Raw genomic sequence first — 19,937 nt, forward strand, 5'->3', positions numbered from 1 at the left:
GGAGGCTCAGAGTTAAAGGGCTGTCCCCTGCCAGCTGTTGTTTTTCCACCGGAAAGAAATAAGGGGACTGGGACCAGTAAGAGGGATGTGGGCGTGCATTTTCTTGGAATCCAATGGGTCAGGGAAGAAAAAAATATACATATCAAAAAATGTTCCCAGTACAAAGTTCAGAAGGAAAAAAAAAAAAAAACCTCTGGGTGTTTTCTTTTGTTTAACTAAATTTTGTAACATGAGAGAGTCTCACACAAGAAGAGTGTTCTGGAGCCAAGTGTACCCAGAGGAAAAAGTTTTCAGAACATAACGGAGTAGAGAGGGCCAAGGAGAAGGCGGGCGGGGGTTGACGGGGAGGGGAGGGGAGAGAGAGGGAAGTAGCGAATTTGCGATAGTTTCCAGGAAGACCCGCGATTACTCCTTGAGCTCCACGTCCCAGAGGACGTCTCCTGTTCAGCCCCTGGAAGTTCCAGCCAAGAGTTACAAAATATCCTCTCCCCTGTGCCCGAGGGCTGGTGGAGGAGGGAGGCGCTGGCAGCGGCCAGTCCTCGCACCAGGTGGGATGAGGCGGGCGCCACTGACAGGTAGGATGGCTGCTTTTCAATCCTCCTTTGCCAAACCAGGGGTGGGTCCTCCAACTTTGATCGGGGATGTTTCCGTGAAGAGGGTGGCTAGAAGGCCACCTGGGGGAGGTGGCGACGTTTCAAAATGCTTGAATGGATAGTATGAATGGCCGAATTCTAGGAAGAAAGTTCTGTAAACTGAGGTTTTCTCTTCTGACTCCCTGCCCCCTGCCCCAACTTGGCAAAGAACGTCCGTAAATAGGATCAGCTGGGAGTAGATTCAGAGAAGTGATTGGTTAGAAAGGGCCCTAATGAACCAGGGCCTGGACCTTGTGTGTTTCTGGTTCATTTTCCTCCCTCATATGGTCCTGGCTCAGCGCGCCCTGATGGAGTGGTCCCTCCAGGTACCGGGGTGTAGCACCAGGGCTGTGTCTGTGGACAGGTGCGATGTGAAGGGTCTGTGGTCCAATCAGATGCCTGCGTGTAGCCTTGGCCCTTGGTGGTGACATTCAGCAGACCGTGGCTCTATAGTCTTGGCCATTGCTGCTGACGCTGAACTGGCCTAGCGAACTCAGGGTGCCCACCCCACCCGGAAGCTGAGGAAGGTAGGAAGTCGATGGAGAAGTCGTTGTGATGGAGCCCTTCTCTGGAGTCCTATGGCTTTCTGCTCTTAATGACACATTTTGTCCCTTAGCAGCACATTGCCTTGCCTTATTCTCTGACAGGCTCACTACATGAGGAATGGAACGGGACTAAATCGTCAGAACTTACCAGTTGGCTATGAAGAAGTACCAGCTGACTGTTGTTGGGCATCTGCCATATGCCGGGAGACAGGAGAAAGGTGGCAGACCCTGTCATCATCCTTTCTGTTCTACAGATGACAATCAGGCTCGTGGCTCAGTAAATGACAGAGGAGGGATGCGAGCCACCTAGGTCTCACTGCCGTGCTGCTGAGTTCAGAAGGCAGAGGCTTCAAATCCGGGTTCCAGCCAGGTTTTACTATAAAGGAGGTGAACAATGCAGATGTGTTCTTCCCGGGTGCTGCAGTATGCGGGGTTCCTGTGCATGGGTTCCTGTGCAGGGTTCCTGTGCAACCACGCACACACACTCCACCCCTGCAGAGGCCTGAGCTCTGTAGGGAGTGTCCCGAGTGCCCTGACCCTAGTTCACTAGCCTGCAGAGTGTAACTAGAGCTAGCCATTTACTCCAGCTTCCCACCTCATACGCAATTGCCTCTCCTGGATGATGCAGGGACATTGTTCTTTGTAATGTTGGGGTCCCCTTTGGGGAGGAGGAGATCAACATGGAGGCCGAGGCATCTGGGATTGCGATGACCTCATCTTTTAAGTCCCAGCCCAGAAGCTGCATCTTTATCTGGCTGGAAGGTAAGGGTCTAGTTTGAAAGGACGTTTTAACGGTTTGCAGAACCGCTGACGGGGGGGGGGGGGGGGGGGAGGGCGCATGATACTCTGCCTGGACTGCACATGGTTGCTCTGGAAACCCCGGTTCACAGAGTTTAGACCCACAGTTCATGTGGTCCTCACTGAAGCCCTGAGAGGCATCTACAGGGAAGGACAGATCTCATATATCTGGTCCAAGCACACTCAGCCTGTGTGTGGAACTGGAGCCCCATCCTGCTGAGTCTGGGTGTCCAGGCACTGATGCTTTTGAAGGTTCCTTTGACAGGGGTAAGAGACTGAAGTAACAGGGGCTCTTTGTGTTTTTGTAATTGGTGATTCTGATAGCAGTCTGAGCTGAGCGGGTCACAGGGCCAAGACAGAATGTTCTATGGAAGGAAGCATGCTCTGTGCATGCATGGAGTCGGGGTCTTTTTTGTTTTGTTTTGTTTGTTTGTTTTTCATTACAGTCCTGTATGGTAGTCTTTGGAGTGCTAAGATTGCAGGGGCCAGCAATGCTGCATCCTGGTAAATATGTATCACAAAATGGTACAGAGGGTCCCCTGTCCGTGTGTGTGTGTGTGTGTGTGTGTGTGTGTGTGTGTGTGTGAGCAAGCACACGCTGAGGATGGAACACAGGGCCCCATCCATGCTTGACAATAACTTAACCTCTGAGCTCCATGCCCAGCCCTAGACACAACTGTTTGATGATAGAGAGCTGAGCCTTGCAGTTGGCCTGCTGGTCCACGGTCCACGTCTCTTCTCTGCTACACAATACACCACAATGTACATCCAAATGTGTGGGGTTTGGTTGTTGTTTGTTTTGTGTGCTTGGTTTGTTTTCTTTCCGTTTTTGTTCACCACTGAGGAAATGCCATTAGAAAACCCATTAGTATTCTAGGAGAATGACTTTAGGATTTCGAGCTGAGATATCAAATATCAAGTGCTGTATGAAACTTATTTTAAAGAAGTAAGGCAGCTCATAATTTACAGAAGGGCTTTTGTTGCTGTTGCTGTTTTCCAAAACCCAAGTTGATCAGCATCTCCTAGTTCTGGATTAAGTTTAGAATGTTCTTGAAACTAGTATGCCTCGACTTACCAACTTCCTGGGAAATAGAAGTCAGTGAAGAAGAAATTGACAGCCAGTGTTTGCCGGGTACTTTGTGTGAGCCCGGCCTGTGTGAGGCACCTCTGTGCACTCTCCCAGGGGATGGGTGGATGGGCGTGTGTTTCCTCAGTTTGCAAAGTTCTGAGAAAGAAATGAGGTGCACAGTGACACATAGCATGTAGGTGCTGGAGCTGGGGTTCGAACTCCGTCCTAACGCATGGATGCTTCTGTTAGACATCAGAGCTCTGCTAAATTCCACTTGATAACCTGCTTGAATCCATTTTCATCCATCTGAGGCACAGTGAACACGAAAGCTGAGGGCACACTACTTCCAAAGTGCCAGGGGCTAAAGGGCGCCAAGGGGGACCTCACAGGAGACTCATAGGGTCATGGCATCTGAACAAGAAAACTACCCAGAGCAGCTGGTCTGGGCATAACTGTGAGACCCATGGCCTCCTTCTCCTTCCTTCTCTTCCTCCTTTCTTCTGCTTTCTTCTTCTTCTTCTTCTTCTTCTTCTTCTTCTTCTTCTTCTTCTTCTTCTTCTTCCTCCTCCTCTTTCTCCTCCTTTCTCCTCCTCTTTCTCCTCCTCTTTCTCCTCCTCTTTCTCCTCCTCTTTCTCCTCCTCTTCCTCCTCCTCCTCCTCCTCCTCCTCCTCCTCCTCCTCCTCTTCCTCCTCCTCCTCCTCCTCCTCCTCCTCCTTCTTCTAAGATAGGGCTTCTCTGAGTAGCCTCGGCTGTCCTGGAAATAATTCTGAAAGCCAAGCTGGCCTTGAACTCATAGAGAGCCACCTGCCTCTGCCTCCTGAGTTCTGGGATTAAAGGTGTGTGCACCGCCACATGTGGCCTTCTTAATTGTACCTGTGAACCCCCCAAGGGTTCTGTACGTCCATGGTCTCCCTGCCACACACACACACCAGGATCCTGGTTAACATAATGTTGTGATTTGAATATCTCCCATAGGCTCAGGCGTTTGAATGGGTGATCTCCAGTTGGTGGCTCTGTTTGGAGCAGTGATGGGAGGAAGTTTGTTGCTAAGGGTGGACTTTCAGGGTTTAAAGCCTTGCCCCGCCCACTCTTGGTTTGCTCTCTGCCTCCCTTATGGTTGAAGATGTTAGCTCCCAGCTTCCTACTCCTATCACTCCTGCTGCCATGCCTCCCACCATGATGGGCTTTTGTCCTTGTGGAGACATGACCCAAAACAAACTCTTTCTTCTAGGAGCTGCCCTGGTGGGGCTGTTTTATCCTAGCAGCAGAACAGTCACTAATACACCATGCCACAAAATACAGATGGTTCCACTGAGCCCTGCCCTATGTCTTACACCTTCAGAACCCCCAATCCCAAGCTAGTTCTCTTTCGGAACCCCCCCTTCTCTTTCCTTCCCTCCTTCCCAACCTCCCTCCCTCCTAAGCCAGAGTGTGTTTATACCAATAATCAATTTTTTTTCTAGAAACATGATGACAATAGACTTGAGAAATCAGCAATATGGAAAGAGCTGTCTTTCTTTTTTAAAAAAATCATTTTATTTTGTTTCTGTTGTCATCATTTTAATTTTTTTTTGTTTTTATGTGTACTGGTGATTTGCCTGCACGTAATTCTGTATACCACAGTCAAGCGTGCCAGATCCCCTGACCTGCAGTCACAGATGGCTATGAGCCACCATTGTGGGTACCCAGAACAGGCGGTGCTCTTAACCACTGAGCCACCTCTCCAGCCTGGAAAGAGTTCTTAAGGACTTGGGAATATAAGTCTCCTTGGCTTCCCTCTCTCCTCCCATCACACGCTACAGTAGTGCACATTTGGGACTCATCAGTAACTGGGGGAGGTCCTGGTTTCATGACCGAGAGTGGGTGGATGAAAGAGAGGAACGCTATTTAGTCTGCTCCAGTCTACCCGAAACACATGAGATGGGCACTGGGGGGGGGGGGGGGGGCGGCGCACCACCTTTATGTTTCTTTACCCTCAGTCCTGGAAATACCAAAGAAGAGACTTTCTCCCTTAGCCTGGTCCTCCAGTCTTGGAGGCCCCCAGGGAAACCAAAGCAGACAGAAGCAGCTGAAAACCAGTGCAGAAGAGAGTGTCGCAAGGCAGGAAGGGAAGACTCGGTGTGTTTGTTGGTCAGCTTAGGGCCCTCGGAACTTTCTATAGTTTGTCTTTCTGGCTAATCATTACCATCTCCATAATTGCTGGCAACTGACCCTTTGCTGCTGGGCTTGCCAGCCACCTGCCCACCAGCCTGAGGGTTGCACCAGCTGCTGCCAGCTGCTGCCAGCTGCTGAGGTTCTTCTCAGGCTTCTTCAGGAACAAGGGAGTGTGCTGGTTGCCTGCCCACCCAGATGCCAGATGAATGATTATCTCATTCTGTTTCCTGGGCTCTTAGAAACGAGCTCTCCAGAATCCATAACTCACATGAGCGCAGCCTGCTCATCCCTGGAATGGCTCTGGAGCCAGCCACCACTGCCCATGCAAGCGCAGATGCTAGTCATGTAAGGGAGAAAGGCCTGGATATATTTAGCAAGCAAGCAGCTGTCAGCTCTCAAGGCTCACACCAGCCTAGTCTGCAAAGGCCTTTAGTCGCTTCTGGAATCCCATGGACCAGAGCGGGACTCTGCATGGCCGTCTTAAATTCTCAACTTCTGATGAGAGCTGGGAACTGAGCGGGATGGCTGGGGGGGATATCGACTGCTTAAGACCACAGAGCAGGGTCCAGAGCCCCTCTGTGTCAACAAGCCAAGGTGATACACGTGGACTATCCTGGGAAGGACTTGGCACTCCAGCCTTCCTTGTGTCTTCATCTTCCGTGCTCCCCCACTGTTCGGCCTCCCCCATGGTGCCCTGGACTTATGCTGGCCTCAATGGCTGCCTTGAAGACATGCGTTCACCTCACTGATGAAAGCAGCTGTAGGAAGTCAGAGAGAGGGAAGGGTGGAGAAGGGACATAGTCCCCTGGCTCTCCTCCTGCTGGGATGTCCCGGCATAGTCATGTTACCTGACTGACAGCTGAGTGAGGCTGGGCCTCTGTCTTTGTTAGGGTTCCTATTGCTGTGAAGAGACACCCTGACCATGGAAGCGTTTAACCAGGGCATGTTACAATTCCAGAAGTTTGGTCCACTGTCATTCTGGCAGATGCATGGCAGCCCTCAGGCAGACATGGCGCTGGAGATGGAGATAAGCGGTCTACATCCAGAGGCCCAGAGTGTGGCTTCCAGGACCCATGTCAGACGGCTCACAACCACCGATAACTCCAGTTCCAGGAGACCCAGAACCCTCTTTTTCTCGTCCATGGGTTCTCACATGCACATTTGTATACATACACATAGTGACACACACATAAATAAATAAAATATGAAATAAAATGAAAAACCCCATAGGCTGGGAGTTTTAAAGCATGACAGCTTGACAGGGCATTAAAGAAGGCAGATGAAGTCGGGAGTCGTATACGATGGTCTTGCCTCGGGAGCCTCGGCGTTTGCCACTGTCAGTTCTTGGAATAATCAGCACTTTAATACAGCTGACAATCTTATTTTAAATCTCACATGGAAAGACCAAGCGATTTAAATAGACAAATTGTTTTTAAAGAGGATGGTGATATTGGAGCCCTTACCGCACACTGCTTGATCTCAAGAATAGTCTGTGAATCTAAAAATATGAAGCAATTTGATCCTTCATAAATTAACATACGAAGGACTGGAGACACAGCTCAGCAGTTCAGAGCACTGGCTGCCCTTCCACAGGGTGTGGCCTTGATTCCCAGCACCTACATGGCAGCTCATAGCCAACTGTGACTTCAGTTCCAGGGATCTGATGCCCTCTTCTGGCCTCCTCTGGCACCAGGCATGCATATGGAAAGGTCCACACACAGGCAAAATACTCACACACATAAAATAATAAAATTTTAAATATTTTTTAAAAAAACTACATAGAAATGATATCCAAACCAGGTGAAATGGTGCCTTTCTGAGATCACCACATACTTCTCAAGGGGACTTCCTCTGCTACTGGATACTCATGTGATGTCCAGGGGCACAGAGGGGGAGGGTGTCATGTTGAAGGTAAGCTTTGTTAGAGAGACAAAGTTGGGCTTGCACACTGTGTCTAAGTGGGGGCTGCTGCTGTTTCTTAGTTTTGTCTTTAATGGGAGCATAAGAAGGAGAGGACTCTCAACAAAGGCGCATGAGTAGAGACATTGCAGATAATTCCACAATGTGCTTCTGATCTGGCAATCCACAATGATGTCTGGAGTAGAAAAACAGGTTTTGTTTCTGCATCGTGAGAACACAGATTGTACCTTGGGGGCTGAGGGGCATCGGGGATCTTAATCTGTCCTGGGCCTGCTTTCTGAAGAGCTCTTGGATAGGTTTCCTTCCCAAGGACGAGGTGAGGACAAGATGTCCCCTTCACTGTAGTCATTCCCATGACCCTGGAGATCCAACTCCCCATAAGCCCTTCCTATGGCTGCCAGAGCAGCCAAAGAAACAACAAAGCAACATTGTGGCCACCGAGCACCGTGAGAGAGGCTGGGTAAGCCTCAGACTTTGTTTTGTAGAACCTGTGTCTCAATGTTTCTGCAACACAGCAGGGTCCCTCTTGCTATTTATTGTTCATCGTTATTGTCATCATGGTGGTCGTCGTCCTCTTCCCCTTCAGTGCTGGGAACCAGGGATAGCTTCACACCAATAGTCAAGTCTTCTAATACTGAGCTCCGCCTTTAGCCCCATCTTTTCCTTTCAAACCATTTTAGTGACACTGCCCCGTGTCTTTCGGCACTAAACAAGAACGAAACGTCCCACAGCCCACAGTCCCACAGTCTTATCTACCCAGAGAAGGAAACTTTCTGGTTCCTGACCTCTGCCGTCCTACCCCTCCCATTTCCTTAGGAAGACCTCTTGGAAAGAAGACCTTCCCAGGAGGAGGGGCCAAGCACTCCTCCGGAAGAACTGGTAGCTGGGGGGGGGGGGGTATCAGTGTTGCTCCAGGGTCACCCCACTGCTCCAGACAACCTGTGAAGAATCTGAACTTTTTATAAGATAGGTCTCTGGCTGCATTCTGCTCCTCTAGATACTTGAAGTCTTTCCTGCAAAAAATCCCAGTTCCAGCTCCGCTATGCTTTCCTTACTTAATCCTTATTTTCCCAATCTTCATTCTCAGGGCGTCAGTGTGTCAGCACTGTGGACCTTAGGGACACTGCCCAAGCAGTGTAGCGAACCAACAGATAGTCAAGACATTGACACACAACAGAGAGCTTGTAAATGTAACACATCTTTATTTTCCTATAGCTTCTAGTCAAGAGAAAAGTTAACGCTGGGCCCAGTGCTGTGCGCCCAGCAACCACCTCTTTTGTTCAACTAGTGCATAGGTATCGCTGGTAAACCAGAACACAAGCCCTAGGCTAGGAGACAGGGATCCGAGAATCTTCTAGACATTACAAAAGTTACATTCTAACAGGGGCAGGGACTGCTGAAAATCTGAAGCCACAGTTCCTCATTTCAAGGCTAGCCTTTGTAACCTTTGCGAGAGTTTTTCCTAAAAAAAAAAAAAAAAAAAAAAAGAAAAGAAAAAAAAGTGTGTGTGTGTGTCTGTGTGTAGCAAATAGCTGGACTTGCTGGCACATACCCACAAAATACCTGTATTTGGGATGTGGAGTAAAAAGATTAGGAATTCAAGATCATTTTGGGCCAGTAGGCCTTACAAGAAACAAACAGGGTCTCAGTGTGTAACTCTGGCTGTCCTGGAACTCACTGTGTAGACCAAGCTGGCCTCCAACTCACAGAGATCCACCTGCCTCTGTCTCCTGAGCGCTGGAATTTAAAGGGGTGTGCCACTATGCCTGTCTGTTTTCTTTTCTTTCTTTTTTTATTATGAATTTGGAAAAGACTTCATTCTTTGGTTGGCAAAGGCAATGTGCACATTTCGCAGTGAACACGTTCCCTTATTCTACAGATGAAGAAAGCAGGACTCGGAAAGGGTGCTGTAACTTGTCCCAAGTCACCCAGCTAGTTGGGGAGTTCGGTGAAAGGGGATGGCAGGAGTGGGATTCGCCCGCCTGGCTTCACTAGCAGCCAGGGCGGGCGGGAGGTGACTACGGCCCCGCCCCTCCCCGCGTCAGGCCCTTCCTCCCGACGCCTCCCGCCGAGGTCACCCGTGGGCTGGCAGTGATGGGCGGCTCGCACTCCCAGGGTCGCGGCCCGGGGCCCGAATGGGAGACGCCCCCGACAGTCGTGGACGCCGCCGCGTGAGTCAGCGCAGGGCGTGGGACGGGGGACTCGGGGCAGGGACGGGCAGGGTGGGGGTGCTCGACGAGACCCGCGCGGGCCTGCGGGGTCCAGGGGTTTGGGGATGTGGCTCTTGTGGCTCCCAAGAATTCCCTGTTGTTTCTGGCGAGTTTCACGATGACCTCAGAGAAGGGCAGCATTGTAGCTGCAGTAAGCGAGCTTTGTTCCGGGACAGCAACAGCTGGGGACACCAAGTACCGTAAGGGGCGGCGAAGGGAACTCAATGCTGGGAAAGTTGGGGAGAAGGCGAGCGCTGATGAAGACTTGAGAGATGGTCAGAACCATACAAACTGTGTTTTAGAGTTGTGTGTGCTGGAAGCGACTCTTCAGGGAGATAGACGGTGTGGCATGGCATGCCTTTTTCCTTCTTTCCTTCCTTCCTTCCTTCCTTTCTTTTTTAAAATAATCTTTTCAAGACAGAACAGTCCCTTGGTATCCAAATACTAAATATGCTATTTTACCTCCTATTATTTAAAACATTATTGTTGTTGTTATTATTATTAGTAGTAGTAGTGGTGGTGCCAGGGCACATGTGGAGGGCAGCTCTCTTTACTATTACGTGGGTCCCAGGAATTGATCTCAGGTTGTCAGGCTTGGTAACAAATACCATTCTTGACCTGTTGAATCACGTGTCATGAGCTCTGTGCCTCCTGATATTTACAATATGATTACAAATCTAAACGAAGTCTGAACAACTTGTTAATAAAAGGGTAGCTGAGATTCACTGAGCCTGTGAGAATTATTTTTTAAAAAAACCCTTAATAATCGCTTTGTCCAATTTAATCTCCAAGAACACTGAATTAATTTCTTGAATTATCATCCTATGGGTAAATAAACTCAAGCATAGAGAAATCAAGGAAGTTGTCCAAGGTCCCCCAGCTAGGAAGTAGTGAGCTCCAGGGTGTCTGACGTCAGAGCTCAGGTGGCAGCTGCCTCCCACTCAAGACAAGCGGGAAGAAACCGTCAGATTTTTAGTTCACATAACAGAACACATACCCCCCCTTTCTTTCATTTCCCTCCATAATGAAATCTGAATTGGCACTGCTTAATACAAGAATATAAAATGCTAGAGCTGACTTAACTTTTTTTTTTTTTTTTTTTTTTTTTTGGATTTTCGAGACAGGGTTTCTCTGTAGCTTTTGGTTCCTGTCCTGGAACTAGCTCTTGTAGACCAGGCTGGCCTCGAACTCACAGAGATCCGCCTGCTTCTGCCTCCCGAGTGCTGGGATTAAAGGCGTGCGCCACCACCGCCCGGCTCTGACTTAACTTTTATTAAACACACAGAAGGGACTGCCGTGGTGGCTCAGCGGCTAAGCGCACTTGCTCTTACTGAGGACCTGGGTTCAGTTCCCAGCACCCACATGGTAGCTCAGAACCATCCATAACTCCAGTTCCAGGGGATCTGACCTACTCTTCCTTGGGCGCCAGGTACAAATGTGGCATGCACACACACATGCATGCTGGCAAAAAACTCATACACAGAGAATAAAAATAATTAGCCAGATGGTGGCAGTGGCACACACCTTTAATCCCAGCACTCCCAAGGCAGAGACAGGTAGATCTCTGAGTTGGGGCCAGCCTGGTCTACAGAGCAAGTTTTAAGATAGCCAGAGCTACACAGAGAAACTCTGTCTTGAAGAAACAAAAAAATAAAATAAAATGAAAAAGTTCGGGTAGCCTGGGGGTCTTTTATTTATTTCTTAACTTCTCTATTTCTCTGCCTCATCGTTCGTTAACCGAATGGCAGAAACAGTTTCACGGGCTGTTCTGAGGTTGATAGAAGGTTGGGTGTACGTGAATCACAACCATTTTATCTGTGGACCATTTTATCTGTGAACTCACACCGTCTATTCTGTCAGCCAAGGATAAAAACTGAGTGATCTTTGTGGATTGTGACTGTAAAGGTTTACTGTGTAGATCTTGAGATTATTTGCTGGCAGCTTTTGGAAAAAACGAAGGTGCGTGTGATATCAGTGGCTGGATATTAAGTCGTCAGTTGTTCGGTGTCTAGTGTCTTGGTGTTCTCTCTCTCTCTTTCTCTCTCTCTCTCTCTCTCTCTCTCTCCCCTCCCCCCCCCCGAGATCCCCTCCCCTGGAGGTTCTTCTTTGTTTGGCAAAGTTTGCCTAAAAATCAACCAATACACATGGCCATCCTTGGTCTTCGCTTAGGGTAAGCACACTGGTAGTTATTCAGTGGTGGAGTGCCTGCCTAGGCTCTGGGCTTCGTTCTCAGGACTGCGATTTTTGGTCTCCCCAGAGTACACTGTCTCTCTGCTCAGTGGTCAGGCTCCGCTCAATGACACATGGGACACCAGCTAAAGACTCTTCAGAAGCTGGGTGTGGTGGTCCAGGCAGGCAGATCTCTGTCCTGGAGGCTAGCCTGGTCTACAGAGCAAGTTCCAGGGTAACACAGAAACCCTATCTCCGGGGATGGGGGGAGGAAAAAAGAAAAAAGATCCCTTTAGAAAGATGAAATTCCATTCCTGTCAAAGCTGTTCCCCAAGTGCTGCTAATCGGAGGCACATGCCACAAGTCTCTCCAGGGCTCAAGAGAGCAAGGACACATTGTCCACACAGTACCGCAGACTTCCTGTCGGACATGTGACTGCTCAGGATAACGTTGACCTCGAGGAAGCCCCCCCCTTGGACAGTGGCACTTTGGAAGCTTATTGTTCCCTTAAAAAAAATTATATGAAAGTCACATGACTAATGCACCCACAGGCATTTTCTTTTGAGGGAGAAATTGTCTTTGAGAGAGGTCCCGGTCTGTGTCTCAGAAAGACTGGATACTAAAAGGCACCAGATAAGGCCTTTACAAAAACTCCACTGAGAAACATAAAGGCCCGTACAAGCTCGTGGTAGCAGTGCCTGAGTCAAGGTCAAATTCATCAGTCTTTGAAAGTTTAACCTTCTCCGAGCCCAAGGAAACAAATGGCTGGCTTGGGCAAAAGGCTGGAGTAGTTTGGTTCATTTGTTCGTTTGTTCGTTCATTCATTCATTCCAGGAGGCTTTGAGAATTGAGAGAGCACAGCTGTGGGGTCAGGTAGACCTGGATTAGAATTCCTCTTCGGCTGCCCCCTCCCCTGCCCCCGTTTAGTTTAGGGCGAGTGGGAAATGCCCGCCCTACAGACCCACCATATTACAGACGTTCGCTGCCCTGCCTGGTTTTACACAGTGCTGGGTATTGAACACAGGGCCTCACATTTGCCGCTCAGGCACTCTGTCAACTGAACATTCAGCAGCCTCTTAACTCTTTCTTCAGCTAATTTCCAGGTTTTTTTTAGGAAGGAGCCCTACCAAGAAGATAGGCACATCTTGGGTTTGGTGCACTGTTTGAAACTCGCTTCCCTGGTGGACTGTTTCTGGCAATACAACCAACACCGTGGTAGCTTTTCTAAGAACATTGTGTAATTGGGGGGGGGGTTCAAAGAATAACATAAAGCAGAGCCCATGATTTATAAATAATCACCTCATTCTTATTTAGCTTGTCTGAAATGTATGATATACACAGGTTAAATTTATGGACCATTCTGGATTTAGTGAATAATGGACTGGCTGGACCAGTGGCCGTGTGTGTGTGTGTGTGTGTGTGTGTGTGTGTGTGTGTGTCTAGCCAGTGCTCTGAGGTCTTCAGTGATTTTGCCTGTGTCTTTCTGATCATGTCAACAAGATGCAGCAGGTTCAATAGTCTCTTGACGGTAAAGTCTCCAACATTTAAGCTGAAGGGAGCCCTCCTCTCCTTCTCCCTCCTCTTTCTCCCTCCTCCCTTCCCCCTCCTTCTCCTCCTCTTTTTTTTTTTGTGTGTGTGTGTGTCGGGGGGGGGGGGGGGTTCTAGGATTAAGTTTAGAGCCCCGTGCTTGACAGGCAAGCACTCTGACTGAGCCACATCCCCAGCCCATCCCCCCACTTTTTACTCCCACTTTGGTACAAGGTCTTACACTGCAGACTAGGTTGGCCTTGGATATGCAATCTTTCTGCTCCAGCCTTCCAAGTAACTGGGATTTTAGGAGCAGCGTCTAAAGTGTCTCTTGATGGAAAAGCCGTGGTGGAGCAGATGGACATTCCTGACAGGAAGAGGGCTGTCGGCCTTGAACTTTTGAACTCAGAAACTTGGTTCATAATATGCACACTTATTCTGAATCCCACTGGCTTCAAATTCATAGTATTCTTCACCATCTTCTCGCTAGATAGTTGTAGTAACATTAAAAACATTCTAGTCCAGCCAGGCGTGGTGGTGCCATCTTTAATCCCAACACTCAGGAGGTAGAGGCAGGAGGATCTCTGTGAGTTCTAGGCCAGTCTGTCTGGCTTACATATCAACTTCTAGGCCAGCCAGAGCTATGTAATGGGGTCCTGTCTCAAAAACAAACACCAAACAAACAAACAAAACTGTAATTAAAAACATGTTAATCCCAAGCCTGGCATGGTATGTACACTATAATCCTGACACTGGGGAGGAAAGCTGGGACACATAGTGAGACCTTGCCTCAAAATAAATAAATAAGCAAATAAATGAAAACATGAAAGCCTCATTGGTTTTCATTTACTTCAGGGGTTTTAAAAATGCCTATGTAAAAGGTTTTAGTGTAGAAGAAAAGAAAGATTTCAGAGAAAGTTTTGGAAAAGACACAGAAAAAAAATTAGCTATGTGAAGACAAGTTAAAGGAATTATGGTATCTAACTTGGAGAACTGGCCTGAGAGATGGAGAAATATAAGATGTGAGGAGATGTTGGCTTGTTCTCTCTCTAGCAAAGCTCACCCAAAAGGAAATGGCCTGAAGTGTATGACCTGTGTGTGCGTAAATGCGCATGTGTGTGCGCATGCATGTGCTTCTATAAGTGTGCTTGTGTGCGTGCGTGCATGTGTGAGTGTGCATGCGTGTGTGTGTGAGAGAGTGTGCATGTGTGCGTGTGTGTGCAGTGGGGATATCTCCTCTGTGTGTGAGGGGCTGGAAATAGCCATATCCAGTAAGGAAGAAGGCACTGTCTCTAGTCTTACAAGACACATACTCCGTCAAGATAGCTACCGAGTAGGAATGCAAGAGAAGCTTAGTTCCACTAACTCTTCCCCTTTGGGGCTAGCACACAACAGCACCCCGTCTTCTTCCCCTCCTCCACACCCTTTTCTAGCTGGCACATGTTTCTGGATTAAACACCCAGAAACACTAGGAAGGAAAAAAAAAAGGGCACAGCTGCTGGATTGTGTAGGTCTGAGCTGGTGAGGTGCCAAAGTGGCTGTAGTGTACAGGACGCCATGAGCCTGAGGCTGGGCATGTCCTGGCACCATCCGTGCGGGTCCGATTGTGAGGACGCTTGCTCTGACCGTGGGGGCGAGGCATGCTCTTTTTATTTTTTTACTTTCCCCACTGCAGGACCGATACCAGAATTTACGATTTTAACCACTCGGGTATATGTGTGTGGGTGTGTGGTGGACGTTATGTGCTCATGCTGGTTTGTACACATGTCCACTTTTACCATCTTTCAGTATATGATTCAGTAACACTGATAACATGTACAACCATCTCTGCTGCTTAGATGCTTTCACCACTGCGAACTGCACTCATGGAATGATGGGAAGTTCCCCATTGCTGCTCCCCTGGCTCCTGGTATTTTTTGTTTTGTTTTGGTTTGGTTTATAGCTACCTATCCTAGGTCCATCATACAAACAGAATTATATAATATTATTCTATGTCTGGATATTTCACTTAGCATAATATTTTCAGATCTGTTCATGTTGTAGTATGTATCAGAATGAATAAGATGTGGCTTGAGTGTGTACTTGTGTGTGTGTGTGTCTGTGTGACATTTTATTTCTTCATTCATCTGTGGGCAGACAATGTGAGTTGACTCATTTTAACTACTGCTTTGAACAAGGGAGACCCTGCTTTAGATTGTTTGGGCTATACACATAGGAGTAGCATTATTGAGTGATTTTGCTTAATTTTTTTTGAAGTTTCCCTAAGTGGCCCCCTCTTTTTAAAGATTATTTTTATCTCATGTATATGAGTGTTTACCTACATGTCTATAGGTATCCCTTGTGCATGCCTGGTGCCAGAAGAGGCCAGAGGATGGTGTGAGTTTCTCTGGAACTGGAGTTACAGTGGTTGTGAGTTGGGTGGGTGCTAGAAGTTGAGCCTGGGCCCTCTGGAAGGACAGCAAAGGCTCTCAACTACTGAGACGTTTGTAATAGCCCTCCTGAGAGGTGTGAAGTAGTATCGAGTTTGATTTCTGTGGCTATTCATTGTATTAGTTACCATAGTAACCTGACAAAAAGCAACCTAGAGAAGGCAGGTTTATTTTGGCTCACAGGTTGTCGGTACAGTCCATCTCGCAGGGAAGGTTGGGTACTAGTGGTGTGAAGCAGCTGGTCCTGCTGCGTCTGCAATTAGGAAGCCAGAGGAGTGAGTGCTTCTGTTTAACCTAGTTTCTCCTTTCTCTTCAATCCTGAACCGCACCGATGGGTAGGTCATCCCACTCAACCTAATCCAGATAATGTCTCAGAGACATGCCTAGAGATGTGTTCCCCTGGTGCTTCTAAATGCCACCAAATTAATAATCAAGGTTACCTCTCACAGGGGCTGGAGAGCACGTATTGTTCTTCCAGAGGACCTGGGTTCAGTTCCCAGCCCTCATATGATGGCTCACAGCTGCCTGTAATTCCAGTTCCAGATAATCTGACACACTCACACGCTCTCCTACCCCTGTGGGCTCCAGATGTAATACATGTAAACATACACATACAAAATAATTAAAATAAAAATAGAAAAATATTACCCACTATAATATTGGTCCAAAAACTCGTGTACTTAGTTAACGTATCCTGTTAGGGAAGTCTGTAAACTCTTTCTTTAAGTAAACAAATCTTTTCTTTTACATTTTATTTATATTTTATGTGTGAATGTTCTGCCTGTCAACCCGTGCCAGAAGAGGGTGCCAGATCCTATTACAGATGGTTGTGAGCCACCACGTGGTTGTTGGGACCTGAACTTGGGTTCTCTGGAAGAGCAGCCAGTGCTCTTAACCACCAAGTCATCTCTCCAGCTCAGCTATGATTATTTTTTTTAATATGAATCAACCCATGATGTTATCTTTTGTAATTCTTTCTTCAGCTTTTATGTTGCATTATAGGATGAGATGGGTTGTTTTTCTTCTTGTTGCCTATGACTTCTTCCTCCTAATAACCGTTTATCCTAGTTGAGATTCTGGGGTCACCAATGGGAAATAAGCCTCTAACAGATCCCTTCCCCCACTAAAATAGCTAATCAGGTCCAGTGTGGTGACTGTGATCCCAGCGCCTGAAAAATGGAGTCAGACACTGGGTGTTGTCACACTTGCCTTAATATCAGTACTGGGAAGGCAGAGGCAAGCGGATCTCTGTGAGTTCCAGGACAGTTAAGAGCTACATAGTGAGACCCTATGTTGGAGAAGAAAAAAAAAACCACTTCCTCCCCAAAGAAAAGAAAAAAAAAATGGAGATAAGAGGAGGATGAGGAATTCAAGGTCATCTTCAGGTACACATCAAGTGGCTAGCCTGGGCTTCATGAAATCATTCTATATATACAAAACAGAAAACAAGTCAGTTGCTCTAATATAGTATTGAGGTGGTTTGAAAGAAACTGGCCCACATAGGCCCAGAGGGAGTGGCACTATTAGGAGGTATATTCTTGTGGAGTAGGTGTGGCCTTGTTGGAGGAAGTGTGTCACTGGGGTGGGCTTTGAGGTTTCAAATGCTCAAGCCAGGCCCAGTGTCTCTCTCTCTCTCTTCCTGCTGCCTGAGGATTTGGATGTAGAACTCTCAGCTAGCTACCTCTCCAGCACCATGTCTGCCACCCTGCCACCATGCTTCCTGCCATTATAATGAATTAAACCTCTGAACTGTAGGTCAGCCCAATCAATTGAATGTTTTCCTTTATAAGAGTTTCCACGGTCATGGTGTCTCTTCATAGCAACAGAAAAATGGAAACACGGGGGCTGGAGAGATGGCTTGGTGGTTGAGAGCATTGCCTGCTCTTCTGGAGGTCCTGAGTTCAGTTTCTGGCAACCACATGGTGGCTCACAACCATCTGTAGTGATGTCTGGCGCCCTCTTCTGGCCTGCAGACATACACACAGGCAGAATATTGTATACATCATAAATAAATAAATATTTAAAAAAAAGAAAAATAGAAACACTAAGAGACGTATAAATTGTCGAATAACCCTTTCTCCTCCCACTTTCCACTCTCCCTCCACACCTTTTTTTCTTTTAAGGCAGCATCTTGCTACACAGTCTGGGTTAGTTTTGAACTCCGATCCTCTTGTACCTGTCTCCCGTGTGCTGGTGATCACAGGTGTGTGCCACCATGCCCAGCCTACCATGCCACTTAAAGTTCATTAACGTAGCCTGTCTTTGCTTTTGTTTTTCCCATCGGTGGCTTTTTCTCCCTTTCTTCTACTGCGGAGGAGTAGAAGAAACATTCGTTGTTTTGTCTTCGGTCAGCAAATGTTAATTGGTCCCTCTCTTATGGCTGAGCACTGTGAACATTCTGTTTCTCGTGTGGGAATTCCCACACACCTCGGGAGGCCTTTCTATATATGCAATCTGCATATTCCACTACACTACTGAGGTAAGAGTGAGGATGGGGGAGGTGACCTTGAGGATGGGGGAGAACACGGCACCTAAAAGAGATGGACGTTCACAGTCAGACCTTTCTTGTGGTTACTACACCAATCTTACTCAACTTAAGTGATGCAGCTTTCTCTTCGACGCAGCAATGGCATGAAGCCTGCCACTCTCTGCTCACCCAGGGTTTATCAACCCGTGGCTTTTCCATAGACAAGACTTGCTTTTTTACATTCAAGGTGCTAGCAGGTTCCTGTGAGGAAAGGCAGACAATAAATCACCCTGCTCTGTCCCTTCATCTTCTGCTCTTTTGCACACGAAGACTTGGTAACTATGGAGATTTCTACCAGTGGGAGTCCTGCCCTTTGACATTTACTCAGAAGTCTTGCTGGGGAGGGTACCGTGCATATAACTTTTAAGAGTGTTTTGGTGTATGGATAGTATGCTTTCCCCTTCATCATTCTGATGGGAGATTGGCTGCAAGTGCTGTCGGTAACAACTGTAGACAAAGAGATTAGCTTCCTTAAACTTGGGGATTGTCTTAGTCTCTTTTCTGTTGCCATAACACAGTATTTGAGACTGGCTAATTCCCGGGGGTGGGGCAGGACTTACTCAGCTCACCGTTCTAAAGAGTGGGAAGTTCAAGATTAAGCTGTGTCCCGTCAGGTCTGTCACAGGCACTCTGCAGAGCCCCCAGAGTGTAAGCTGACATCACAGGGCACAAGAAGTGAGAACTAGAGATTGGCCCAAACCAGCTCTAGCACTCAGCTCACTCCCAAGAAGACTCAGTAGCCCAGGGATCCAGGAATGGCTCTGTCCTCAGGACCCAGTCACACAGGCCATCACCTGCACCATGTAGGGCTTCACAGTGGAGATGAAATGTCAACAGTGTTCTGCTGGGAACAGTCAAACCACAGTAGGAGTGTTTTGGAAAAACCATAGAATTGTTCTGTTTTCTGAGAGCAGGATGGTCCTGTTTCTGAGAAGACTCATTCATCCATCTTCTACGGCACATCCTGGGAAAATTCTGACGGTGCCCAGCACCGGTCAGGGTGAGCGCTCCCAGAACTCTGGCAAAGGTACTGTCATTTACAGCAATAGCTCTTAAAAGATTTATTTGGGTTAAACATTCCTTTCTTTCTTAAAAGATTTATTTATTTATTTACTATGTATACAATGTTCTGTCTGCGTGTATGCCTGCAGGCCAGAAGAGGGCACCAAATCTCATTATAGATGGTTGTGAGCCACCAGGACCTCTAAAAGAGCAGTATTCCCAACCCCTGAGCCATCTCTCCAGTCCCTAAACATTTCTTGATACTCCAGCAATATCCTTATAGACATTTCTGTGTGAAAATGTATACACACAATATATAAAGGGGGTGTCAGAGACAGAGATATCATCTCATGTAATTCTTTTGCAGTCTTGTGAAGCAAGTACAATTTCCCTTCACACATAACGAGACTAAGGCTTGGGGCTGGAGAGATGGCTCAGTGGTCAAGAGCCCTGACTGGTCTTCCAGAGGACCTGGGTTCAATTCCCAGCACCCACATGGTGGCTCACAACTGTCTGTAACTCCAGTTGCAGGGAAGGGAACCCAACACCCTCACACAGACATACATGCAGACAAAACAACAATGCTCATAAAATAAAAATAAATAAATAAAATAAGGCTTGAGAAAAGTTCATGAACTGGGTCACAGAGTCATCAACGGGAACCTGGGCCTCAGGTGTGGAGAGCCTGGCTGAACTAGAGACAAATGACCAGGTGTCTGTAGTGGTGGCTCATCAGCCAGCTGAGGGCCTGTGTATCTGCTCGGAAGATGTGTTCATGGCCTTTCCCCTACTGCTGAGGGAGTATCAGGAAAGGAGATGCTGAGAAAACGTCATCTAGCCTGGTCTATAGATAGGTCCCATACTGCATCACATTCACAGAGCAGAAAGAATGTGTCTTGTGGGCTTCTTGGCCAAAACAATTTTTTTTTATTTGTAAGTCTTACTTTTCTAACAA

At 47.6% G+C, this 19,937-nt stretch overlaps 1 protein-coding gene across 3 annotated transcripts in view; it reads left to right on the plus strand.

Annotated features, from left to right (window-relative positions):
- Positions 1–515: 515 nt before the first annotated feature.
- Tacc1 (transforming acidic coiled-coil containing protein 1) overlaps positions 516–19,937 on the plus strand; it is a 97,228-nt gene continuing 77,806 nt past the window's right edge. The window contains exon 1 of one of the 3 annotated variants that reach the window (XM_041674035.1): positions 516–575. Coding sequence is in view for 2 of the 3 variants with exons in the window: in XM_041674039.1 (XP_041529973.1) it covers positions 9,213–9,289 (77 nt within the window). In the remaining variant the exon portion in view is untranslated. Of the gene's footprint in view, positions 576–9,196; positions 9,290–19,937 lie in introns of those variants that run through there. The other 2 variants (XM_041674039.1, XM_041674034.1) reach the window with 2 other exon arrangements.

This window comes from Microtus oregoni, unplaced genomic scaffold, assembly GCF_018167655.1.
Source record: "Microtus oregoni isolate MIOR12 unplaced genomic scaffold, Mior012 000024F_ref0000369, whole genome shotgun sequence".
NCBI lineage: Eukaryota > Metazoa > Chordata > Mammalia > Rodentia > Cricetidae > Microtus > Microtus oregoni.